The sequence below is a fragment of the Hippocampus zosterae genome, chromosome 19 (assembly GCF_025434085.1).
Source record: "Hippocampus zosterae strain Florida chromosome 19, ASM2543408v3, whole genome shotgun sequence".
Taxonomy (NCBI): Eukaryota; Metazoa; Chordata; class Actinopteri; order Syngnathiformes; family Syngnathidae; genus Hippocampus; species Hippocampus zosterae.
Window position 1 is genome coordinate 28,874 of NC_067469.1, and position 24,628 is coordinate 53,501.

Sequence of the window (24,628 nt, forward strand, 5' to 3'; positions counted from 1 at the left end):
TATTTAATATTTACATCCTTTTTGTCTTGGACTTTCTCCCTTTCATCATTTTGCTGCTGTAAATTGGGAATTTCTCCACTGAGAAACAAATCAAGGTTTTCGTATCTTATTTGTACCGACTGAGCGGGCATCGATCCTACGCTGCCCGCGCACAAGTCAAGTCGGGCCGCGACGACCGAGGCCGCGCACACAAGCTGAAAAGCCGTGTGCGACAGGCTCCATTTGAAGCGCGCGCAGATGGATGTTCGTCTGGCCACAGTGACAACTTGTTCCTTTCAAGCGTTTGAGAGTGAGCGCAAATAAGCACAATCTGCTGTAACACAAGATGGTGAAGGTGTGAGGTGGGGGGGACGTTTCGTTTTTGGGCGGCAAGGTAGGTCGGTGCCAGCGGAGCACGAGTCGGACGCACGCCCGGGGACCGGCGCGGTATCCGCCCGGCCGCCATCCAGGCGCCCGCCAGGCCGTCAGTGGAGGACGACCTGGCAGGCGCCTGGACGTTCCTGAAGATTTGGTCATGCGATGATGTCACTTCCCGTTTATCGTGACACGACGGCGTTCTGACAGGGCGCTGTAGGGGGGCGGGGTTACAGTCGGTCGGTGCGAGCGCTCTTCGTTTCGGAGGCGCGCTCAGCAGCAGCCGCCGTTCTCGTCAATCATCTGGCAGACGGGAAGGACGGGCGAGAGGATGTCAATGACGATGACGGGATGGACTCTGCCTTGGAGGAAAAGGGACCGGTCCCGTTTGGTTTCTCTGCCCACACAAAGAAGATGGAAACAACGACAACTTGGTTTGGGCAGTGGCGGGAATCCCTCTCCAGTTAGCCTTTGTGGAGCAGCTCCCCTGACATGGCATCATCAAAATACTGAGACATTCTTATTTGTATGTCTTCAGAAGTCATTTCACTGCGTAATAGTCAAATCCAGTATTCTGACACGTTAATTGTGTGCGCGTGTGTGTGTGAGACCTGTGTTGCTGAAAGGTGGCAGGTTGATTTTGGCCTTGGACGTCCAGTAGGTGGCGCTGGAGCCAAAGGAGCACGACGACAGAGATTGGACAGCCTGCTCCGAAGACGCCTTCTTTGTGTTGTTGGTTGGCGTTTTACTCCAGTCTGACACAGAGTTGAGTCATGTGAACCACGATGGCATCATCATGGTCATCATCATCGTCATCCTCATCACAGCCGATGTCGCCCGGAACTTTTAACGAATCAACCCAACACTGTGTGGCAGATTTTGACCGCAAATGCAAGGGCGGGCCACGACTTTGCGGACTTGTACTCGGCGCCGGCCAAACTTCAGAAACTCAATTGTGACGACACGTTTTCCGAGGATTGCGCAGCTGTGATTCCGCCCAAGTGCGTCGTGATACTTTGGACCAATGGAGGATCGGGCTGGCGATCGGCAAAGGTCCAAAGTCAAGGGACCGACACATTCCGGTTGCCACGATGGCCTCGCGTTTCCCAAGGTCCCGCAAAGACCTTGGAAGTTGCCCTCTCGACTTGACGATGACCACGATGAGGATGAGGATGTGCATGAAGAAAGGCCAAGGAGGTTACCGGAGTTCTCCGAGAGTCTGAGGCGAGCGCAGCAAAGCGAGCGTCTCCACTGCTTCTGAACGTTCTCTTTGAGGGCGCAGTGGAAGAAGAAGATGAAGAGTCCTTTGTGCGCGTTCAAAACAAGAAGAAGAAGAAGCAGCAGGGATGAGTCACGGTTGTCAGTCGTGATGGGCGTGGCCGTATGGGGCTTACAAGTTCACCCCTTCACTCAGGGGGGGGGGTTCGGGGATCTTTTTTTTGGTTTGTTTCATGGATTTTTTTTTGGGGGGGTGGCTTCTGTCTTTTATTGACAGAGCTCTTTGAAACAAGCAAAGACAGTTCAAACAATGAGTCAAAAACCAATTGACAAAAAAATAAAAATAAAAAAAACTGGTTTCCGCCCACATTGCAAAAACACGCAAGCTCGGTTGACTGTCCCTCGGCATGATCCTGAGCGCAAATGGTTGCGATTGGGCTGGCACCCAGTTGAAGGTGAGCCCCGCCGACTGTCCGAAGACACAAGAGGGACAGGTTCCGGCACGCCCGCGACCACCCCCCCCCCCCCCGATTGGAAAACGGATTGACTGAATTTCTTCCAAAACTCCGTCAGCGGCGACCCGACTGGCGGGCAGTCACCTTGCAGCGAGTTGAAGATGGCAAATAGGTAGACGAAGACCAGGCTGACCGGCCCCCAGGCGAAGAAGGCGAAGGCCCAAGTCATGCCGAGCAGGAAGGTTAGGCTGACGCCGCTGCGAAGGTTACGCACCACCTGAGCGCCGCGCGGGAGGCGAGCGGCATTACTCGGGCAACGAGGCGGCTGACAAAACAGACGCTGCGGCGCGGTACCTCCTGGCGCAGCGTGCGGTTTCCGCGTTTGCCGTTGCGTCCGCAGATCTGCAGCATGACCACCACAAACATGGCCGCGTTGAGCAGGAAGACCAGGCAGAAGTAGGCCACGCACGCCGCATAAAACACGGCGGCGCTGCGGATCCAACAGCTGAGGAGAGAGAGGGGCCATTAGCCATTAGCCATTAGCGCGTACGACATGGATTTCGGATTGGCCGCAAAACCAACGCTCGCGCCGCCGAGACGAATCTAGCCGTCAAGCCGCCAGTCGGTCGGCGAGCGGCCGATTCGTCGAAACTTACAACCGTGCCGATCCTTGGCCAAACCGTCCGCCGCCGTATTCCTGCGGTCCGTATGAGCGTTGATCCACGGCCAGGACCGATACCACCAGCACGGCGGGAAGGCCTGCGGGCGCAAGAGAATTCCGCCGCGCGCCTGCCGATCAACTGAATCGGCGGCGTGCCAAGCGTTTGGATGACTCGCCCGGCCCCGAGCCCGCTCATCAAGGCCACGGGGCTCGATGGCAAAAGGCCGGAAAAAGACTCACCCCAGCCCAGCAGGCAGAACTTGAGGACGTATCGGCGCACGTACGTGTTGAACACCTTGACCAGCGCGATGTACATGTGCACCGACTCCAGGCCCATCCACGTGAAGGACGTCAACAGGAAGTAGTGAAGCAGCGCCGCTGCCGCCAGGCACAGCGCCTCGTTCCGTTGCCAAGACAACCAGCCGTTGAGCAGGAAGCTCAAGTTCAGGAGCAGCAGCGACGCGCTCAAATTCATCAGGATCTTGGACGGGTAATCTCGACGCAACTTCCTGCACGAGACAGGCCAGCACACTGGAGTCCGGGCCGACACGAGTCGCCCGAGTCAAATACGGTCAAGCTCAACTCGAGCGTTCGGCAGAGGTCGCGACGATGCGCTTGCAAAGAGTGCAAGAGTCCGGGGGGAAGGGGGGGGGGGTGTCACCAAGTCATCTGTCAGTCCTTCACACTAAAGCTCTCCAGTGAACTTGCGTTCTGTGGCCCGTTTGTTTTCTCCCGGGCACCGGGCGCGAGGGCTAATTTAGAGTGGCGTGTCTTGGACGCAGGACCACGTTGCGGTAACGGAAGAGATGCGGCGCGAGCCGTGGCAAGAAGAAGCGGCCCGGAAGGTTCCCGACTACGCTTCGGTTGCGGTCATTGGTGCCGCGTCGCAGAGGGAAGAAATGGCCGACCGCTTCTGTCGTATGCGAGCCGCGCCGCGTTGTGAGATCCATGCCAGTTTCCATTCGTCCATCGATGGCGTTTGACATGATCTCTCCGTATGAAAAGGTCAGACTTCCATGAGAGAAAAACACATGCTTTGCTTGAATTTTAGTGCGCGTGCGTGCGAGAGAGAGAGAGACGTATCCTCCGTTTTGACAAAAAGTAAAGTTCAAGCATGGGCGGGGCCGGGCAACTCACCGGAAGGCCGCGTAGGTGAGCAGCGTGGCCGCCGAGAAGATGGCAGACACGCCGCAGCCGATGAAGGTGATGAAGGTCAGGATGCGGTTGTTGCGCCGGTCAATGTGTGGCGACACTCCCGAAATGTCCTGAACCCAAATAGAAGGTGCACAAATCAGCAGGAACCGGCACGCCCGTCCGCCCGCCCGCCCGCCCGCACTCACCATGAGGATGCCAAAGTGGGTCAGGTGGTCACACAGGCAAACCGTTTTGTTGACGCCAGATCCTGCGGCCGCCCGGCAGCCCTCGCCATTCCAGCCACCGCCGCCACCTAGTGGACACGCACGCAAAGGCACCAGGTTGACTCGACGGCGCCGACGCCATCAATTCTCCTCCTCCTCCTCCTCCTCCTCCTCAACACTGACCGTTCATGCTGAAGTCCCAGAACACACAGAGTGGGCTGAGAAGGGTCTGAAAGGAGGAGACGGAAGGGGTTTGGGCCAAATTCGATGCGGAAGCAACAAGAGAAAAGGGAGCGGCTGACTTGAGGTGCCAGGTGGTTGATGTGGATCTCCACGGGATCCTTCAGCTTGGTCACGCTGCGCCTCACAACGCTGCTCGCCACCACATAGCTGATCAGGGTGCGGCCGTCCTGCTCCAGCTGACACGTCACCGACACGCGCACACACACACACACACACACACACACACACACAAGGAACGTTGGAGACCTTGGAGGAGGCAAACATACTCGCAGATGTGAGAGGTGAAATGGGACCTGGAAGAGGCTGGTGGCGCTGAAGAACAGGAAGTTAATCCGGGTCGGGGCCGAGGGGTCGGCACCCAACAACAGCGAGGGCGGGAGGGTGACCCGAGCCAGCGAGTTGATCTGCTCCGACTCAAAGGCAACCTGAAGGGGGCGGGGCCGACAACAAAACAAGGTCTTGCCGCACGGGCGCTTTTGACGGAGCGGGGCCGGCCGGCGACGTTACCTGCGGCTCGGTCGAGTTTGTCGGGATGAAGGCGCTGAAGGACGTCCCGTTGAAGGCGGACGCGTTGAAGGCCGACACCCCCAGAGCCAGCCTTCTGGACCCGAGACTCACGCTGGAGCCTTCGAACTGCAACTTGTCCAAAAGATGATCCACCGCCCTCAGCGCCCTAACGACAAGAGACCCTCGGCAAGCGTTCTCGGGACACGCGAACCGCACGTTTCTCGGGAAGGCGGGCCGTTCCCATCGCGCCGTACGCTCGGAACGTGCGTCGAGTCGTGTTCCAGAAGTGTTGACATGGCGACAACCTCCGCACGATGGCCCGAGCTCGTGCGCTTGCGCGTGGAGCGTGCCGCTTTGGTGTCCGGACTGCTCCAGAGCCTCTTTTGATGATGCCGTGACATTTAAAAAGTGTTTCGATTTGAACCGCTTGCCTGCCGTAAGCTTTTTAGGTTTTTGTCAACTCCCGGCGGCACTTTCTTTGAAATGCAAAGGACATTAGCAAATGAAAGGGACGCTTCCGACGATGACTTCTTAGCAATGGGAAAAGGTTCTTCTTCAAGCGGAAGGGACAATTGGCTCCCAAAGTGACATCGCTTGACAACAACGGAGCCTGTCGGGGTTGCTCGTTGGACAGCAAATCGCCACCGTCTCCCGTTGCCATCGAAAGCGCCCACCGGCGCCAAACAGGCGCTTTACCTGTCCGAGGCGGGCGCGAGGGCGCTGTGGGGGCTGCTCATCACGTTGGAGATGATGGTGACCACCGTGGAGGCCAAGCTGGTGTTGATGTTGGCCACGTTCACCAGCTGTTGCACTTTGCTCACCACTTTGGACACCTGCGCGCACAGAGTCACAGCGGGCGACGGCGTGATGGAGACGGCGGCCGGCGTGATGAAGACGGCGGGCTCACCTCTTCCCGGGACAGCCGGTTGTCGGTGAGGGCGGCGAGCTGCACGGCAACCTCGGCCGCATTCTCTGGAGCCGAGACAGGACAAAGCATTAGGAAGGGCGCCGCGGGGCCATCGGTGTCATGAGAGCGCGGGGGGGGGGCGGGGCTACCTGCCGAAACCTGGATAGCGTCGATGTCGGTGCAGTTGCTGAAGTCGGCGGATGACCAGAAGGATGAAATGTTGTAATGGTCGATCAAACTGAGGGGGGAGAGAGAGAGAGAGACTCGCGAGAACCCCCCCATGCCACTTCCTGAGCGCACCGCGGAAATAAAAGTGCCTGCACCGTCGATTTCCGGGACCAATTATTGCTCTGACTCTTCTCACTTGAAAACAAGATGGTGCAGCATGTGCACCCCCCCCCCCCCACTACTTGCCTTTTGCTTTCCAACAATGGAAGAGGTCAAATATTTGGTGTCTCTTTTCATGCCAGGTGATCAAAATGCGTATAGACTAGAAGTGACAGTCAAGACCTGACTCGTCTTCTTGCTTTTCTACATTTCAGAATCTCAACTTTTTCATTTTGACTTTAGTAAACGATTTGAATCAGTACGAGTATGCACTGTGCCGGTACAAGCGTGCAACGTCAGAGTGCGAGGATTTTTGGCACTTCTCTCTGCATGCACGTGTTGTTTGTTACCAGCTGCGGGTGGCGCTCTGCTCCTTGTTGGGGAAGCACGGCAGGAAGTGGGCTGCGCTGGGCGGGCTCTTTGGCCACCGGTAGTGAACCGTGTCGTCTTCCGGACAGTTCTCTGGCAGGACGGGAACAGGAACATCATCAACATCATTTTTCTGTCAGCCAGGACGACCAAAAAGACAAGAAATGAAGAAATGGATGGATGGACGTTGCAAGGATACCACTAACCCCTGGATGCCAATGCCAGTGAAAAAAGACGAAGATTGATGGCGGTGAGTGAGGAGTTTTGGTGTTTGTATTTTTTTTTTGAGGGGGGGGGGGGGTGGTACAAAGCTTTTGACCCAATCAATACTGACATGCTGGTTAGGAAATAACATCATGATGGCATCAGAGGTCGAACCTTTGACTGCTTTTGGAAGGGAACAATACTTTCTGTGTATGTGAAACGCCACGACCGAGCATGGGCTCCATATCGGGACCACTTCTCTTTATCCTGTACATTGATGATATGCAAATAAGGTTTTTTTTTTTGTTGCGGAGTGGGACCGCCATCCAGCCTAAGCAAAGTAAGCCATGCCCAATTCCATTCCAAAACACCTCATCGTCCAACTTGCAACATTGGGAACAAGAATGACGGGTCAGCAAAGGACAGGAACAAAATCGCCTGCCGGTGTTACCCAAGGGGCTGACGTGAACAGAGTTCGCGTGGACCTCGAGATCGGCGCCGACGGGAAGCTCGCCGCTGGAGATTCTGTCCCGGACCTGCGCTGGGACGTCGCCGCGGTCATCTGCGATGGCGTGGTGGCGTAACAGCGCGCGACACAGGAAGCTGCGAGACACCAGCGACTCAAAGGAAACGCCACACACAAGGTGACCGCGACCTTTTACGGGACAGGCAAAGGCTTCAACCTCGAGTGACCTTCGGGCCCAACGCTGCGGGGAGTAGAAAAGTCTGGGTTAGTGTGACACGCACGTGGCAATGACATCTTTTCCTCCACTAAGCCGAGACTCACCTGAGCAAGTCCACGGAGACGGCGAGAGTCCAGTTGCGGAACGTCTCGTTCAGCTGCCGTCGCAAACACACACGGCCAACGTTAGCCGAACATTTGCATTAGCCCCCGTTCGCGTGGACCTAACGTGAGTATCAGCCCAAATCGAAGATTAGCAACAGACTCATTTAGCTTGAAGCCAACGCGAGCAACAGCCCAAATCTCTTCGAGGACCAGATTCCCTGAGCATTAGCCCAAGTCGAACGTGAGCCTTCACTGCGGTCAGGCAAGGCCCCGCGGGGCATTCCTGTGCCGGCGCAGATTTTCTCCTGCGGTTTCCTCCCACTTCCCCAAAACACGCATGCTCGGTTGACCGAAAGCTCGAAACTGTCCTTGGGAGCGATTGTTAGCGCGAATGGTTCTTTGTCCGTGCGTGTGCCCCGCGACGAGCTGGCAAGCCGTTCAGGGTTTGCCAAGCCAACTGCCCGAGGACAGCCGTGAGGAGAAGCGGCTCGGGTCAGGCGTTGATGCGGTGGGCGACGACGCAGCGTCCTTACCCAAACGGCGACGGCTTCCTTCACGTCGGCCGGAGTCAGCGACGCGCTCCCGTCGTGCACCACCAAAGCCAGCCTGTAGAACGAGGGCTCTGCGCACACAGGAGACCCCGACCAAACGTTTTACTCCACTTGACGAGCATTTCACACGCAAGAAGCTGCTCTTCTCTTTGCTTTTGGCAACCCATCTCACCAGCGTCATTCTACACAAAAGCAGTCAGGAAGGAGATGAGGCGCGGCGGCGTGATGGGCCTAGAGCGAAAGCTCGGGGCCCTCGTTGATCAAAGAGTGCCCGGAAAGGCTCCCAAATGTGTTTGTATGACTGAAATGTAGCGTGTTCAACAAAATGCCGGATTTCTCAAACGCTGACGCACATCTGGCCTTATTTGCATCGAGCATCGTAGCAATCCCTTAACCTCGTAAAGACCCCCCCCCTCCCCACCTCGAGTCTTCGACATTTTGAGGTCCAGTTGTCTGAGGAGAGCAACCGCATCAATGGCATTTGGGTCTTCCAGATCAAATAAAAAATAAATGACTTGAAATGACCTCGTTTGAAGACAAAGAACAAAAGAAAAACGCGTCGCGGCCGACAGACGAGAATTCACGTCGACTGGAGGGCGACACACTTTTCGTAACTTTACGCACAAGTCCAAATTGGTCACCGGTACTTTGCGTGGGATTGTTGATAGGCAGACTCCTGTGGGTACGCACGCTTGAGAAATGAGGCCCCGGGTCATTTCATTGATGAGCCAATCACCGGCCACCAGAACCCAAAAAGATCCTGCCCACTCTATCGATTGACAGCTGTCACATCACCCAAGAAGCACCAATCAAAAAGGCCAAATGAATTAAAAGGCTCCATCTGATACCAGATAGGATCGGAATGATTCGAGTTAGAATTGCTCAGGTCGACCTACTGTCCCTCGTCCGATCGCTGCCGTGCTTGCATGGACGCGCCCCCCACAGGCCCGCAGCCATGTTGTTTTGGGGATGACGTAGGTGGACGGCGGAGGGGCTCGGCGGTGGGGGGACAGAAGAGACGGAGCTCGGAGGTGTGTCTGACAAACCGGGAGATGACGAGAGGGCATCTGACAAGGTGGTCACGTAAGCCTCCGTGCCGCTCACAGGAGGAGGAGGCGAAGGCTCGAAGGCCAGAAAAGTTCCAAGCATCCCGGCCGGTGGAGCCGGAGCGGTACCACAGACGCCGGCCCGTGATTGGTGGGGAGGAGCGGGCCAAGCTAAAGGCCAAGATGACGGCGTCGAAGGAGCCGCTGAGCTTCCAAAGGGCTTCTGTGGCGGCGGGAGGGGCAGAAAAGATGGCAGTGAATGGGGCGGAGCCAAAGCCTCATCAGAACTTGTGTGACGGTTCCTGCCGGGGATGGAGCTTAACAAGCTCAGGATGGTTGAAACTCCGCCCCGCCGGCTGACGGCTGCGCTTCCCGTTCCACCGATGGATTGAGCTGGCGACGCCGGAGGCTTGGGGACGGCCGTGGCCCGCCCGAGCGGCGGGCCCCCCGCGGCGGCCGGCCGGCGACCGCCGCCCGGCCGCTTCCTGAGCGGCGTGCCGACAAACGCCGGAAAGGGCCGGGGCCGCCCACCCGGCAAACGGGGAGCGGACGCGGGCGGCGGCGCCCGCGGGGTGGGAGCCGAGGAAGGTGCGGCTTCATCTTTTGGTGGAGCGGGCCCGTGCCGTGACGGGGGCCGCCCCTCGGGGTCTACTTTGGCCGGCCCAGAAGCAAAAGCGGGAGCGTGCGTCCATCGGCGTTCGGGCCCGCCAGAACTCGTCTTCGCGGGCGACGTGGGGACAAACGGCGGGAAGGAGCGCGACCGGGGCCACGGGAAGGCGGGCGGCCGGGCACCAGGGGGTGCCGGTGCAACATCAAGTTTGGGGTGCCCCCGTCCGCGGGAGGGCCGAGGCGCTGGGGCGGCAAGTTTACGGTTGCTTGCCCGATGGGGTGAGATGTCGTGCCGCATCAACGCTGCAACCGAGAGGCGGTGACGTGCACATATGACAGCAAGTCAACAAGCATCAAAACGACAAACGCCGACAGTCCACACCGACCATCACCACCACGTTTGATCAGGACTAAGACTCTGCGTAAATGTCGCGTTCTGCGGTGAAGAGTCAAACGGGAGCAGAGCGGTTTGGGCGCCTAGATGGCGGCAAAACACCGGCGAGGAAATGCGGCTGTCGAAATGAAACATCGCGACTCATTTCAAATAGTCGAGCGACGACGACTCGCAAATATGTGAGCGTTCACGTCAATGCTGAAAGCGGTCAAGCGCAGAGGAGCGTTAGCATGTGAGCAAGCAGCAAATTTGTCGGCGTGGCTTTTTTTTTTTTTTACCTGGACACCCGACGCGCGTGGAGTCGCAGTCGCCGAGGATGGAGCCGTCGCCGGGCGGAGTCACACCTCAACGGAAGAACAAGAAGACAAACGCAGTCACGCCTGTTCCAAGTGCCACGCGCGCGTCACAACGTTGGCATTTCCTGGCTACATTGTGCACATTCATTGTCCATTTGCACTCCCAATCGCACACCTGCGCACAATGTCCAGTGAGGACCGAAATGTGTTTGTACGACTGAAATGTAGCGTGTTCAACCCTTCCACTTTTGGAATGTGGGAGGAGAGCGGAGTACCGGTAGAAAAGCCACGCAGGCACGGGGGGGGGGGGGGGGGGGAGACATGGATAGGTGGGGGTAGGGGCGCCTCGAGGACCCCCGCTGTCGAGAATCAAGTCGGAAGCCAAAGGAGAGTGACTCACTGCAGCTTAGGCCGGCGTCCGTCTGGGCCAGGGAGGGGGGCACGTCCCAGAAGCCGTTGTCCCAGTCAATGACGTTTCCCGCCGCGTGGCAGCCGAGCACGTCGAGCTGTTGCGCCGTCATGGCGTAGTCCCACACGCGAACGTTGTACACGCTGCCCCGGAAGCCGCTCGGCCCTGAAGCGCATGACAGCTCGGGTCGGTCCTCGCGCGGAGGTCAAAGGTCGCAGGGAACGCACCTCAAACGCCAGCGCCCATCCAAAGTCAATCTTTGACTTCGGACGGGCGCCGAGCACGTCTGTCTCACAGCTTGGGGAAGACGGGCTGTGGCCTTCGTGTCGGCGTGTCCTTTTGTTTTGACATCTACATTTTATATCCACACACACACGCACTGGTGTCCTCGGGTGCAAAGGGTCTCACCTCCCAAGCGAAAGGTGCCACCGCCCAGAACGGAGCGCCCGCTGGAGTCCGAGCAGGTCCGGGCCCAATGCTTGCCGTTGAAGTAGACGCCCACGTGACCGGCGGGCGACGCCCACAGCAGGCACAGGCCGAGCGCGGAGGACGTCCAGTCGGCCGGCGTCACCACCGAGTCCAGCCAGCACGTGGCGCCCTCCACCACCATTTGGACGCGGCCTTCGTCGGCGCCCAGCGCCAGCGCCGCGTCGCCGTCCGCGTCGGTGTACGTGAAGAGCCACTCCACCTGCGTGCCGCGGCGTCGCAACGTTTGCGTCCTCGCCCGATGGACCACGTCATCCCCCCCGAGGTGGCGCGACACTTGCCTGTTGCGGCGGCCCGCTCCGCTCCATCTCCAAGCAGAGAGTCAGATGATGCAGCGTTGGCACGGTAACGGAAGCCGACACTCGGGCCGCCGGGGCGCCGCTTCCGCCGAGGCTGACCTTCTGATTTCTCAACGCGACGGCGACTGCCCCCCCCCAGGCCGGGTTCAGACGACAGGACACGAAAGGGAAGCCGAGGAGGTCACAAAAGAGGAAGCCCCCAACCAAGGAAACGGCAAAGGATGAAAATGAAGGCAAAAAAAACAAGGAAACAGAAAACAGGAAACAAATCAAAGAAGGCATTTGAAAATGAAAGGCCACACCGCTAAGCAGCCGGCGTACACGCCGGAGCAGTTTTTGTTTTGCATCCGAGGACCCGAGCGGCCGGCCTACCGTGTCTGAAGCGGATCCTGAAGCCTCTTTTCTGAATGCTGAAGTCAGAAGCGAAGTCCAGGTCCACGGCGTTGCCGCTGGCGTTGAGCACCAGGCCGGCCGCCGTCAGACCGCAGAACTTGACCTGGCCGTCGCCCGTGGCGACCGTCAGCCGGTCGTAGATGCATCCCGGCGCCTCCTCCAGCTCAAAGTCCTCGAACGAGATCTGCACCACGAAGCCCGGCGGCGCTCGCAGGCTCCACCGGCAACTCGCGGAGTTGCCGTACTCGCTCGGGTAACACGGAGATGTCAGTTGGCCCTCGGACTCCGTCAACACCGATCCGCACTCGGACCACTGGCATCCGGAAACTGTCGTGTGTGGAAGGGGGGCGGGGGGGGACACGCATGAGGATGCCACGCCGTGCTTGGGCGCAGGATGACTTTGGGGACGCCAAAGACCGCTCGGAGCTGAGGCGAAGCGGCGAGTGCCATTGCGACAGACTACGAGTCAAAAAGAGCGCAACATGAAAACGTTGAAGAGCCAACAGACACGAGAAGTCCAAGACGGGAGCACCGGAAGGCAAGAAAACAAGACCAAAGAGACGAGGAAACAAGAAACGCCAAGACCATCAACAATTAGCCCTCAGTCAATGCTCGTTAACACACACACTCGTGCAAAATGGAACTCAGAGCGAAGGATCCTCGTGCACACAGTCGAAGCCACGCACGAGCGCACGCAGTCATGCAAATAGATGTGATGACAGTTCACATTTCTAAAGTGCCAAAGGAAAAGACAGACGTCAAGTAGTGTGCACGTGCGCTTCGCGAACACAATGAGCGATCATTAGCCGTCTCCGTGCGTCATTTGCGTTGGACTTAATCGAGTGAACACGAGATCAAAGTTGAAAGGCATCGCACCACGTGTCTTCGTCTAAATGCTCATGTGTGCGGGCGTGTGCGTCCTGGATTACGCTTCTTCACGGGATCGATCCTGTTATTCAAGACATGTTTTCAACGTCTTGAATTACTTGGCGAGGAAGCGAGCAAGAAAGGGGATGGGCGCCGACAAGCGGAGAGCAGACGCAAACGGCGGCGCCCCCCTGAGGCCGCATGTGTCCTGATGTGCGCGTGTGCTGGGAGGAGCTCAGAGTCACGTAGCTGTGTCGTCACCAAAATGCAACATTCAGCTTTAAAGTTGGGGGGGGGGGCTGTAAAAGTGTGTGTGCGCACACGCGTTGATGTTTGTGTGTTAGGTTAGGTCAGAGTGACGTCATGTTGTCAAGGGCGTGGCAAGAACAAACGGAAACGTCTAACTTCAAAATCAAGTGGGCGGGTCTTAATCCTCCCCGAGGAGTGTGAGGAGAGGGATTGTGTGTGCATGAATGTGGCCAATGTTCTTTCCACTAAACACATGCACACACACCAAACACACCGAGAGACAGAGAGAGGGAGGAGGGGGGGTGAGGAGTGGAAGGGGAACTTTACGAGTGTACTTGGCCGGAGGCTGCCGCAGGGGTATGGAAAATATATTACACATGCACGCAGCGAATCAGGCGGCTTCCTTTTCAACTTCTACTTTGGGTCTCGGCTTGGATTAGCGACTCCGGCATACGTGTCGACGACGTCGCTTGGGGGTTACGCGCGGGACGAGTCGCGATGTAAGCCTTCCCGCGGAGGTCGCGTGGCCGCCCGTCGAGGTACGAAGCGGCGAGCGAGCGAGTCCGCGCCTCAGTCGGCGGCTTTGATGTTCGGGTCATCGGGCAGAGACGACATTGAAAAGGAGTTGCCGCGTCAGCTCCGGTGAGGACCGCTTGCCTAGACGGGCCGCAAAGCGAGCGGTCCGGCGTTTGCCCCGACGTTGTCCATTTGAGCATCTTACCGTACGCGTGTAGCCCCGCCCACACCAGGATGACGGCAGGCCTCCCGGCCCCACCTACTCGGCGACGCGCCGCCCTGAGGAGAGGCACAGGCGGGTTAGCTTGGGCGCTTACCAACGTTCGGGAGCCTCCTTGGAATAAGGTCGAGCTGCCCGGGTTGATGAATATTCACACCAGCGGAATCACGTCAGGCGGTCGTGACCTTCCGACAAGAGTCTTCTTTGTCAAGTCTGCGCCCACGACCCGGCCCACTGAGGCACGACGGCCAGCCGCCGCCGGCGCTCGTCTATTCGAGTCCGTCATCGGCGCAATCCAACCGCGGCTCGACTGGAAATCGGCAAAATCATCAAAAGGATTTTGCCGCGCCACCTCATGGAATTAGGCCACGCCCCATCGCGCCGGGCTCAGGTGCGGCTTGTTGATCGAAAAGCAAGCGCCGACCGATTTCGACCTTTCCTTCTTCACCCGCACGCGGCCTTGAGCTTCGTATTTCATCCTAACTTTCACGGCACGTTTCCGAGATCACCCGAGTTGCCATCGGCCACTTTTCTCCGCCTTCCAAACAACGATGAGGACAAATCTGAACATTGGCGTCAGAGTTAAAAAAAAAAGACATCCCTAAAATGTGAAGCGCCACTTTTGGCACGTTTCGGGAACGCCTTTTGCCACTTGCCCAAAACAAGGAACAACGTCACAGCCGCTCAGCCAAGTGGACAAAGTCAAACATTTCCCAACTCACATATTTAGCGCCGCTTCCCGCCGCGCCACATTTCGCCTCCGACGCACGACGTTCCCTCCTCGTCCTTCTCTTTCTTCTTCTGCTCTCAAACTTTCTGTCGGAGTCTCCAGCCCCAAACCTGAAGGCGCACACACGCACACAGAGCAGGCTGTGAAGAGGAAAGGGGGGGGGGGGGGCCTGAGCAAGGGGAGGGATACCAAGGCGCCTCTGGCTGCGGGGTGCGTTTGATTCGCCGGCCTCGACCACCCGACTGCCGGTGAGCAACGCAGACCTTGCGGCGCACGACGGCAACGTCTGTACTCGACGGCCACCATCGGCGATGCCTCCAAACGGGTTGAGGCGTTGGAGTCGGCTTCTCCCGACGGCACGAGCCCCGATCGGGAGATGCGCTCCATTCCGTTGGGGTGTGGGGGCCAATTGGTCACTTGGGGTCAACATCTCACGGGTTGACCTCTGCGCGTGACAACGGCCCAACAGAACGACTGACGCGGATGTCGTTTTCCCGGCTCAAAAACAAAGAAACGGTCAAGCAACACAAGTGCAAACAATTTAATGGGATGTATTCGGAACTTCATCACAGCAACATCTGTTCCAAACAACTCATCGGGCTGGCAAGAAGGACAACAAGCGCGCGGCCGCCGACATCACGCTTGCGCCTTGCGCAATTAGACAACGCGCAAGCGTGTTGACAAAACGAGAGGAGCGCGGCGCCCCCTGTGGCGGGAAGCCCCGTTTGGCGGCCGTTTGTCAGAAAGACTCACAGCGGGCGCACACAGGCGCCCATTGTCAGGCCCTGTTCTCCGTCAAAGCTGCTGGCGGCCAGCCGGTGGCTGATGAGATGGCGCGGATAGACGGGGGGGGGGGGGGAGACAAAGGTGTCATTCTTTTCCGGTGGTGAGAAGCTTGAGAGCCATCTGGAGGTTGTGGACGGCCGTGGGCACGTCCTCGTACTGGAGGGCGCTGCCGGCGTACTTGCAGTACTTCTGGGCCTTGGTGAAGTCGTCGGCCGAGAGGCGGACGTCACCTGCGGGGGGAGGGGGAGAGGTTGCCGCAGGCTGAGCGACATCGGGGCCGTCACTTCAAGCGCGCGGTCGGCCGCCGTCAAGCTCGGGAGAGCGCTTTCGCACATTTACAACGGATCCGGAAACAGTCGACAGTCAGCCGGCTACGCCAATCGCGCCGCTACGTGCGCGACCTTTGCCCAAATTTAGCTGGCCTTTTGCGGGGACCGGACACGGTCACAGAAATTGATGGCTTGATGCGATGACACGATGGGCATGGCGAGCGAGATTGGGCCGCGTAGATTGGCTCGTCTGCTAGCTCACGCGCAAATCGGCGAAGGCGGCGTCATTGTGTCACGCGTTGAGGCTTCAGCATCCTCTTTGCCTCGGCGCTTTGACAAGCGCTCATTTGGTGGGGCGCGCGCGCGGCTGACCTTGGCGCTGGCCGCTGGAGAGGTCGGGCTCGACGGCGGCCGCGGTCCTGGGCATCGGCACCGGCTTGGCGGAGTCTGTCGGGTCACACGACAGGCGTGACGGGCCGAGCATTCGCGACCGCGGAGGCGAGCGGCGGCGGCGGCTACCTGCCGGCGTGTTGGCCGGGGCGTGCGCTCCGGGGGGGACGTGGACTTCGCTCGGGTTGGAGGGCGGTCCGGAAGGCCCAGATCCGCCGACGAAGCCGATGCCCGGCGCCGTGGCCCCGCCCGCGCCCTCGCCCCGGAAGGAGCCGCCCTGGGAGAGCGCGTTGCCCGAGAAGCCTTCGTCTTCGTCTGGGAAGGCAAAAGTACAGTTCAGGACAAACACCGAGCGCGTCGCCTCGGGACTGGAAGCTAAAGCGACGACAGACGCCGACGCGAGCGGACAAAATAGGCCATTCTCTCCGGAGAAAGGAGACTCGGCGCCGCTCGGCCATTCGTGCGCTCGTTGACCGGATGGCGATGTCCAAAGACGACGGCGAGCGCGTGCCATGCTTTGCGTGGTGGCAACGTGCCGCGTCATGAAAAGACGGCGGGGGAGGAACGAGCGCGCGCAGCTTCCCGGCTAAGCGGCGCTCGTCTTTCCGGTGCTCAAGAAGCTCCGCCCCCCTTTGCCAGCGAGTGACCGAGCGAGCGCGGAAGCGTCTTTGCGCGTGAAGGCACGCCGGCGTGTTTGCGCACCCGCTTCCTGGTCCAGGTCCACGCCGGTGGGTCCGGCCTCGGGCGTCTCGCCGCTCTTCAGGCAGTTGTGGATGTACGCCGCCTTCCAGCGGGCGTACTTCCTGTGCTGCATGTTCTGCGGACAGCGTCAAAATCAAAAGACGTGGCGACAGGCCAACGGGCTACCGCCGCGCCGCCAACTTTACTCGCCTCGCTTCAAGCGCAGAGCTCACCTCGTCAGACAGCTCCCCGAAGACGGAGAGGACGTCCAGCAGCAGACTGGCCGTGTAGAAGGATTTGATCATGTTCCTGCGTACAGCGACAGTCGATGAGGTCACGCACGTTCCAAAGTTGCCATCGCGTGCTCCCGTTTTCACTGCAGATGGACTTTCCCTTTTCCAAAGCTCCCACTTACTTGTGGAATCGTCCCGCTCGGTCCTCGTTGTCGGCGTAGAGGAACATCTTGAGGGCGTAGTTTTCGATGTGGGCGTTGCCCACCACCTCCTGCGTGATGGAGTCGTTGTCGCTCAGCTCCGTCTTCATCTGCCACAAAAACACGGGCCGTCACCGTCGTCGGCCGGCGACAGGAAGCCCGTCGCACAATTGGCAGAGGCCGCTCGACCTCGGACCGGCCAATCTCAAGCCCCCCCCCCCAAAAAAATGTGTTCCCACCACCGCCGCAGGAGTCACCGAAGCCATTTCGAACGCGAGCTCAAGCGGATTACGACATGGCGCCGAACCCCAACTCTCGCTGACGCCGGGGAGGATTCATTGGAATGATCCGGCCGGCCCGACGACGTCGGCGTCATGCGCGAGGCCCGTCGGGCAGTCGGCGTGTTGATTGACAGGTGACAACGCGTCAAGTGAGAGACACCACCAGGCTTTTTCCTCAGTGGTCACGCAAAACAAAGCCAAAGAGGCACCGGCGGCCTCCTTCTAAACGCACGCACGGCACTAATTAAGTGCTTTCACACTTGCAACACTCACTGTCTGTGATGTCAACACGGCACAAACACGCACGCACGCACGCACGCAGGCAGCAGCAGCTGATGTTCATTACTGTCAAGAGCCTCAGGAAAGCTTTGGCAGCAGGACAAACATCCGCTACTTTCAAGTGCGTCCTCGAGCTGCGCGCGTCTCGTTAAAGCCTTTGGTGTGACGGCATCCGGCCCCCGGGCCCCCAGCTTGCACCGGCGCCTTCCGATGCCTTGTCACGCTTTCAAACGGACGCCAGTGGCAAGTTACCAAGCGATTCGGCCGGGCGGAGCGGGAAAGCGGAGGCTTCTCCTTCCGGCTCGGCTCCCTTTTCGCCACGGCGGATGGAGACGACGTGCCCAACAACTTTGAGTTTTGTCATATTCAGCTTTGACTTTGGACAAAGCAAAAAACAAAAACAAAACGTGCGACGTTCACGTGGCAAAATGGCAACGGAAGCGCACGCGGGCGGGCCCGACGCGACGCGAGCGTCATTGTGGATAAAAAGGCTCGAGGAGGGCGGGACTGACCGACTCCAGCTGGTCCATCAGCTTGACGAGGAACTTGCGGCACTCCGGCGTTTTGCTGTCCAGCTTCATCCCCGTCTGCATGGCGTACAGCCGGCCTGTTCGCGGGTCCGGCGCCGAGCGCAGGAACAAACGCAAGCAGAAGACCGTCAAACTGCCTTTCCATTCATTTGAGAAAAAAAAAAAACGGAGCAAAGGCAACTGACATTTGCTCATGACAATTCCGATTCAGGTTTCCAAAGAAAATGTTGCCGACGTAAAATAGAACCGTATAATTCTGCGTTTTGAACGTGCGCGAAACAGAACTCTCCGCCGGCCGCCGTCGCACCCCGTGAAGCCATCTCTGGTGTTTGACGGGCTTCGTTTGCACCGAGCCCACAAAGAAAACCACGCGGCCTCACGGCCAGCGCGCGGCACTCGGATCGCAAAGTGACCAAAAGACGAAAAGGGCGAGCCGAGCATTTGGAGTGTCCCGGCAAGCTGGATCACATTCCTCGCGGCTGACGTCGTGCGCCCGACGACGCGCTCGTCCGGCAGGTTCGTTGAGGGCGGACGCGTTTGGGAGCGCGGCGTCGATGGGTTAGCGCATCTGCCTTGCCTTGATTCCGGCCTTCCCGTTTCGGGTCATCTTCCCGCGCTTGGGTGGCTTTTCTCCGGGCACTCCGCTTTCCTCCCACATTCCAAATAACATAGGGGTGCGCATGTTCACAGAACACTCGAAATTGTCCTGAGGTGCGATTGTGAGCACTAATGGTGGTTTACGCGTCCCCTACTTGACCAAAAGAGACTCTTTGTCCAAGTATCGCCGCCTCCTGCCCATTTTCCAACTCTCCCGACTAGGCCAGACCCGATTCAACTGATCGTGGCCGTTTCACTTGCTGGTGCCATTTTGTGTTTGTATTGCACTTAATTGAACGGTGTTTGTTGTTTTTTTTTCCTCCTTCTTCTTTCTACCTACATTCTTGCTGCTGGAGGCTGTAAATTTCCCCAGTGTGGGACTAATAAAGGATATCTGATCTTATGTCATCTTGTGAGCTGCTCGTTTGAATCGGGTGTGGTGCTGGTCGTGGTGGCGGCGGCGGAATGGAAACTTGGAAAAGAGGCAGGAGGTGGCCCTCGGGGAAGCGTAGCGCTTTATCCGAACCGTCGCGAACGCCCAAATACTTTGGACGAGGCGATTCGGCTCCCGAGGCCCGACGCAAAGAATGAAGAGACGAGGAAGCCCGTCAATTCAAGTCTCGACGTCAGAGGCGAGGAGCCTGTGGCCCGGGCTAACCGAAGCGAGCGCCGTCGTGAAGGAGTTGGGTGCGCTTACTTACGTACTTGTGCGGTCTATGTTCACGAAAGGTGTTCGCAGTATTTTCTGTTGCCAAGACGGTTCAAATTAAGGTCGCCTCATAAGGTTCAACTGGCGGCCATATCGCAAGGCACAAAGTGAGGCTGATAGACAAAGTCGACCTGGCTATGATACATGCTTTTAGGCTAAACTCGTAACATATAGAAGTGATAACTTCAGTGGCCAAAGCAAAGTTAGCGCCGCCGAATACTCACAGTAGTAGGCCACCACAGGGTCGCGCTTCTCGTGTTCTTGGGCGGTGCGCAAGTGGTGCTGGACTGCTTTGAGCTGGGCCGGTGCCGCCATGGCATCCGCGAGCGACCCAGCGAGCTCGAAAACACGGACGGCTTCTTGTTCCTGATCTTCTCCTCCTCTTCTTGTTCTTGTTGTTAATGGCGGTGGCTAGCCCGCAACTGCTCGCTGCACTTCCGCGTGTCGGTCCAATAAGGAGCGTCCTCCGCTTGACGTCATCCGCTCCTCCTCCTCCTCCTCTTCTTGTTCTTCTGTTGTATTCAAATTCAAGTTGAAACTTCCAACCTACCGAACCAATCGGTCGGTCCGCTGTATGTTTCAAAGTTATTAAATAAAGATTTCACTATTAAATAGATTTAACTGTGAGCAACCTTAACTGGTACACTGTTCAGTCATGAAGCACGTGAAAGCGCGGCTTTTCACTTCCTTCCAAAAATGTTGCGAAAAACCTTGTCCATCAAAACCTCCGTTTTCCATGGGGCATGTTCAACTTTGGACAAAAACGTACAGGATTCAGAGAAGCATTCTGTACTTTCTAAGCGTGTTCTTGTAAGATTTGTTGGTGTTTTCTTGACACACCGCGAGTACTTCCCACACGCCGATGGACTAAAAACACCAGGCATCAACAATTGCAACACAAACTGCAGCGACCGACGAAGACGGAGCACAAGTCCATCATATGAAAAAAGCAGATTTATTTGAAATGTATGAGGTCAGTCACTCATTCCACACGTTGAACTGAAATAAATTAGGAACATATTGAAGCCGCCGGGCGAGCGCGTTGAAGCGATTAGCCGTCGGGCTAGCTAGCCGCTGCCCAGCGGAGCACGTCAAAGGTGTCAGCCGCCCGACTAGCCGCTAGCTACTTTAGCGCCTTGATGGTGTCTCCATGTCGACTCGGTTGCTGAGGTAGTAGTCGCCATGGTTGTGCGACGCGATCTTGTTTGGAGCACTTTGGCAGCCGCTAGCTTTGACCCGGAGGTGTGACATCACTGACCCGAGAAAGACTTTTAGCACCCGCCCGCGACACAAACGCGCGCACAACGACCACAAGGAATCGCTCAGAGCACCAGAGAGGCCGTGGTCAGAAGCTGCTACTCGCAATCATGTTCAAAATGTTCCAGAGGGAAGAAGGAAGGAGGGAAAAAAAAATTACAGATCTTGCCATGGATTGCGATCGTTTCCAACAGACACGTGTAAAGATAGAAGCTACACTTTGAATTTGAGTTTGTTTGTTTGGAGCACGGTCGCACAGGTGTTGTCGCATCCTCGAACAACCTTGTTTTGCCGAGCAGGAAGGAAATCCGAGGAGCGCGCCTAACCCCGCGTGCACAAGAAAACTCGGCGGCGCCTGGAAATCCCCTCGAAACGCATTGCCAGTGTTCCGCTTTTGTCCGCTCATGCAAGTTTGTACCTGAGATGAAAAACAGATGAAACCTTCACAACAAAAGTTGGATGGATGTCTGATCAAGAAAATAAAAAGAGCCTTTTGTGAAGTCTCGACACGGACAACGAATTCATCTTACGACATTCTAAATGCGACCAAAAGGGTCGAAAAAGGGGAAGGCCTTTGATGCCGTCTCCTCGTCGCGATCGTTCCGTGAGCTCAGACCACCTTTGACTCGTTCCCTTGGACAAGTCCATCGTTCGACACCAACTCCTCTCTTTGGATCTTTGCCTACCAACGCGACCGGCGATGATTGGTGACGACAAACGCGGGAAAGAAACACTTGAAAGTGATCACGGTCCGTTTTGGGGAGGCGTTTCCTATCTATACAAGTGGTCTCCCCGTCGACGCGGTCGGGGGTCGCCGGCGCGGTCCTGGCGTCCGGTCGACTCTGGTTGCGCCGCCGGTCCCGCGGGAGGGAAAGCGGGACTATTTCAGAAGTGCACTTGCGTGGGCTCCCCGCTTGGCGCGAGTCCGACGGTCGCTAAGCGAGAAGCCGACGAGGAACAAAAGGTGCGGGGGGGGAGGCGGCGAGGGGCCGGCGACGCCTTGCGTCCGTGCGCGGGAGGCGTCATTGGTTGTTGAGATAGCCCAGGCGTCGACAGAGGATCTCAAAGATCTCGGCGATGCACAGGAGGATGGTGATGACGGTGAAGGTGTACATGGCGCTCAGGAAGATGGTCTTCTCAAAGTGTTCGGGCACCATGCACTTGGTCACGTTGAAGGTCTTTTCCAAAGCGCTGGCATCGCACATGTACAGCGGGTGCACCTGAAACGCACGCGGCGGAAGGAAAAGGAGAAGATGCGCAAAAGGTTCAAGCGGAGGCGCCCGATCGGCTCCTTCTGCTTTGCTTGAAGCAAAGCTCCAATTTGGAAATACTTCCAAATTGGCTGCCGGAGCGCACGGGCAGCCGGCGCGGTCCGCGAGCGACCCGGACGGCAAAGGAGAAGGGAGAGCGAGCGCAAGCGAGACGCCGGGCCAAAGCGCTCGCACCTGGAAGCCGAAGAGATGACTCTGAAGCCAGAAGGCGATGACTTCCAAAATGATGCGCAAGAGCACGGAGATGATGTAGAAGACGGTGTAGACGGGGCGCTCCAGGATCTCCTCCTGGTCGATGTTCTTGCAGGCGGCGTAGAGGTGGAACACGGCCCCCGGAACCAACACCGTGACCAGCTGCAAGGCCCAGAACACCTGCGGGACGGAAGGCGAGACGGCACGGATGACGCCTGGGCCACCCGAGCGCCGGGCGCTTGGCCGTACCTGAGGCGTTATGGGTCGGAACTGGTTGTAGCAGTACAGGTTGAGTTCCCTGCGATCGGGGTCGCAGCTGAAGTGCAGCGCCTCATTCCCGTACACGGCAAAGCCCAGAACCCCCAGGAAGAACATCCGCACCGAGCCGAAGAACAAGGTGTGGAACTGGCCGATCACCGTCGGAGGCCTGAGCTGCAACACGAGCGCATGCGCGCGCCAGTCAGGCGGCTTCGACGCCACACGCGCGGACGGACGGACGGACGAGCGCGCGGACGGAGGCGGAGGCCGCGTGAACGTTTCTTTTGTCGGCGGCGCGAATCACCGAGGCTGAAAAGGCCTCGGTCAACACAAACCATCTCCTCGGACCCGTTTTGGTTTTCAAACCCTGACTCGAGACGGGCCCGGAGGCGGCCGGCCTGCTTTCTGCCACCCGAAAGGCCGGGGCGTGACTTACGCATCCCTCGTAGAAGTTCTTGATGTAGTTTAAGGACATGTTTGGGCCGTCGGTCGGCGTCCGGGGCGCTTGTGGGCCCGCATGACACCAGCCACACAGAAGCGCCCTCCGCCCGCTCGTCCCCAAAGCCCGTGTCAATGCATATTTGGGGGCCTTTTATCTTCGCATCAATTGACTCGCTCAGTAGACACAGCGGGGCCAACAATGGCCCCGCAGGCCGGCTGCTCCCTGCATTCTAATCCCCGCGGGACTCTGTCAGCGAAAAACGCAACCTCCGGCGCTCAGCCTCGCCACAAACGTGCCGCAAAGACACAAAGCTGGCCTTTTGCCGCCCGCGCGACGTCTTCTCGGGGCTCCCGCCGGCCCCCTCGCCCTCCGGCGCCGGCCGCGGCCGCGGCCCCGGCTCGCCGCGCGTCGGCGCTATATCCGGCCCCGATCGATATTCGCGCATCCGGACGACCGGTCGGCACAAACATCAAATCGGCCGACGGAAGAGCGAGAGGAACACAAGGCAAAAGTCAAAAAGTGATGACAACACACCCTGCACTGCAAATACTTCTGGAAGAGCATTGACGAAGCCGCCGGAGTCCCCAATGCCAAACAAAGACGTCGCCGCCGAAGCAAAAGCAAAACCACGCGTAGCGGCAAAGAAAAGTCAAGTCCACACACCAACCGTAATCCTGGCGGCGTGTTGTTCATTCCCCCCTCTTTTCTACACTCGCAGGTCCTAAAGCGCACGCGGGTGCCGGGACGCCGGGGTCAAGTTGGGGCATTGCGTCCGCCGCGCTTCCTGCGGGGCCTTTCACACTCCGGCGGAGCGCCGCCGGCCGCCGCCGGGGCCCCCCGAAGCCAGCGGTCCGTCCGGCTGGTCCCGGAGCGGCCGGCCGGCCGTTTGGCGGGCGCCCCCCGCCGCGCCTCGCCCGCACCTTTGGGGAACGCGCGCGCGGGCTCCCGTCGCGCTCTTACTTTGACGATCCCGACGCGCGGCTTCCCGCGCGCGTGGCTCCAGCCGCGGCGACTGACGAAGCCCTTGCCAACGCCGCCACGTGACCTCCGCCGCCGACGGTCGAGCGGCGCACTTCCACGGTAAGCCGGCGTCGGCCCCCGCGGGAGGCGAGACGTGGCCCGAACGGGGCCACAAACGCTCTCCCGAGTGCCTCGCGTACACCACGTCGCATCCCGCTTGCAAAATATGCGACCGCCGGACCTCATCTGTGACGACTACAAGTCGACGGCGGTCGGAGAGCAGTCATGGAGCTGGACATAAAAGCGGCACTTGTGTCTCGATGTTATCGGACGGCGAGTTTGCGGGGTTCAAAACGTCAGCTCACCTGGCCGCCCCTCGGTCTCGTCACGTTCCCATTTTCAGCTTTCTCCGCAAAGGGCCGCCGGATATTCCGCCACGGTTTCGGCAAAGCTCCCGCCCAAGGCTCCAGATGATCGGCGACTCCTGCGACTTGGGTTTCCACGGGCGAGGGCGGTGCTTTCTTCCAAATCTAATTGGAGGTACAAGATGGGCCACTGATCATTTTACTCTTGCATTACATCAGGTCAAACAGACCGTTGTTGTGCCCCCCCCCCCTTCAACTCTATGCCGGCGATGCTGTCCACGAAGGATCGAGTCAACGGGGGAAGGAGAGTGAGCAAGGATGCCGGGTGACGTCGATGAGGCAGCCTCCTTCCTCCTCCCTCTCCTTCTCTCGAGTGCGTCAGAGCCATAAAAGCCCCCCCCCACCTCCCGCCTCCCTTGTCTGGACGCGCCCAGCAGCTAAGCTCCCTCCTCATCGCGCACGCCTCTCGCCCA

At 58.5% G+C, this 24,628-nt stretch overlaps 3 protein-coding genes and 1 long non-coding RNA gene across 8 annotated transcripts in view; all 4 read right to left on the minus strand.

The window, feature by feature from the left end:
- Window positions 1-24,628, minus strand: part of LOC127592543 (uncharacterized) — a 30,988-nt gene that overhangs the window by 1,751 nt on the left and 4,609 nt on the right. The gene's annotated exons all lie outside the window — the stretch shown is intronic.
- Window positions 370-14,842, minus strand: adgrg6 (adhesion G protein-coupled receptor G6). 3 transcript variants are annotated; one of them, XM_052053356.1, is made up of 28 exons: window positions 14,448-14,842; window positions 13,711-13,784; window positions 11,853-12,200; window positions 11,463-11,605; window positions 11,104-11,383; window positions 10,687-10,860; window positions 10,269-10,334; window positions 7,924-8,012; window positions 7,391-7,443; window positions 7,287-7,310; window positions 7,055-7,206; window positions 6,381-6,492; window positions 5,853-5,941; window positions 5,704-5,768; window positions 5,493-5,629; window positions 4,797-4,962; window positions 4,583-4,714; window positions 4,349-4,465; window positions 4,230-4,275; window positions 4,029-4,135; window positions 3,826-3,953; window positions 2,929-3,197; window positions 2,684-2,786; window positions 2,382-2,532; window positions 2,172-2,304; window positions 1,557-1,658; window positions 966-1,109; window positions 370-751 (listed from the first exon to the last, which is right to left on the minus strand). In XM_052053356.1, the coding sequence occupies exons 1-28, from the start codon at window positions 14,840-14,842 to the stop codon at window positions 654-656; spliced, it is 3,897 nt and encodes a 1,298-aa protein (XP_051909316.1). In that variant the 3' UTR covers window positions 370-653. The 3 variants fall into 3 exon arrangements, 2 of the variants coding, with proteins under 2 accessions (XP_051909316.1, XP_051909317.1); XR_007960141.1 differs by lacking the exons at window positions 370-751; window positions 966-1,109 and having other exon boundaries at window positions 2,684-2,827; XM_052053357.1 differs by lacking the exons at window positions 370-751; window positions 966-1,109; window positions 1,557-1,658; ... (2 more) ...; window positions 2,684-2,786; window positions 2,929-3,197 and adding an exon at window positions 3,426-3,699.
- vta1 (vesicle (multivesicular body) trafficking 1) lies at window positions 14,982-19,861 on the minus strand. Its single transcript, XM_052053374.1, has 8 exons — window positions 19,635-19,861; window positions 18,087-18,181; window positions 16,997-17,124; window positions 16,815-16,890; window positions 16,603-16,717; window positions 16,030-16,215; window positions 15,883-15,957; window positions 14,982-15,471 (listed from the first exon to the last, which is right to left on the minus strand). The coding sequence occupies exons 1-8, from the start codon at window positions 19,723-19,725 to the stop codon at window positions 15,326-15,328; spliced, it is 912 nt and encodes a 303-aa protein (XP_051909334.1). The 5' UTR covers window positions 19,726-19,861; the 3' UTR covers window positions 14,982-15,325.
- Window positions 20,347-24,289, minus strand: LOC127592542 (gap junction epsilon-1 protein). 2 transcript variants are annotated; one of them, XM_052053376.1, is made up of 4 exons: window positions 24,156-24,289; window positions 22,380-22,562; window positions 22,113-22,310; window positions 20,347-21,887 (listed from the first exon to the last, which is right to left on the minus strand). In XM_052053376.1, the coding sequence occupies exons 2-4, from the start codon at window positions 22,503-22,505 to the stop codon at window positions 21,690-21,692; spliced, it is 522 nt and encodes a 173-aa protein (XP_051909336.1). In that variant the 5' UTR covers window positions 22,506-22,562; window positions 24,156-24,289; the 3' UTR covers window positions 20,347-21,689. The 2 variants fall into 2 exon arrangements, with proteins under 2 accessions (XP_051909336.1, XP_051909335.1); XM_052053375.1 differs by lacking the exon at window positions 24,156-24,289 and adding an exon at window positions 23,365-23,514.

Bases quoted from the DNA above. Each gene is read 5' to 3' on its own strand.
- LOC127592542 (XM_052053375.1), bottom strand. From the start codon at position 23,394: ATGCTCTTCCAGAAGTATTTGCAGTGCAGG. The intron at 22,563-23,364 runs GTGTGTTGTCAT...CTCGTGTTGCAG, and splicing joins AGAAGTATTTGCAGTGCAGG to CTCAGGCCTCCGACGGTGAT. The intron at 22,311-22,379 runs GTACGGCCAAGC...TCCGTCCCGCAG, and splicing joins TCCGACCCATAACGCCTCAG to GTGTTCTGGGCCTTGCAGCT.
- vta1 (XM_052053374.1), bottom strand. From the start codon at position 19,725: ATGGCGGCACCGGCCCAGCTCAAAGCAGTCCAGCACCACTTGCGCACC. The intron at 17,125-18,086 runs GTCAGTCCCGCC...TTTTTGTGGCAG, and splicing joins TGATGGACCAGCTGGAGTCG to ATGAAGACGGAGCTGAGCGA. The intron at 16,718-16,814 runs GTGAGCTCTGCG...CGCTGTCCGCAG, and splicing joins TCGGGGAGCTGTCTGACGAG to AACATGCAGCACAGGAAGTA.
- adgrg6 (XM_052053356.1), bottom strand. From the start codon at position 14,842: ATGGAGCGCATCTCCCGATCGGGGCTCGTGCCGTCGGGAGAAGCCGAC. The intron at 11,384-11,462 runs GCAAGTGTCGCG...CGCGGCACGCAG, and splicing joins GGAGCGGGCCGCCGCAACAG to GTGGAGTGGCTCTTCACGTA. The intron at 7,207-7,286 runs GTTGAAGCCTTT...GGTGTCTCGCAG, and splicing joins GGGCCCGAAGGTCACTCGAG to CTTCCTGTGTCGCGCGCTGT.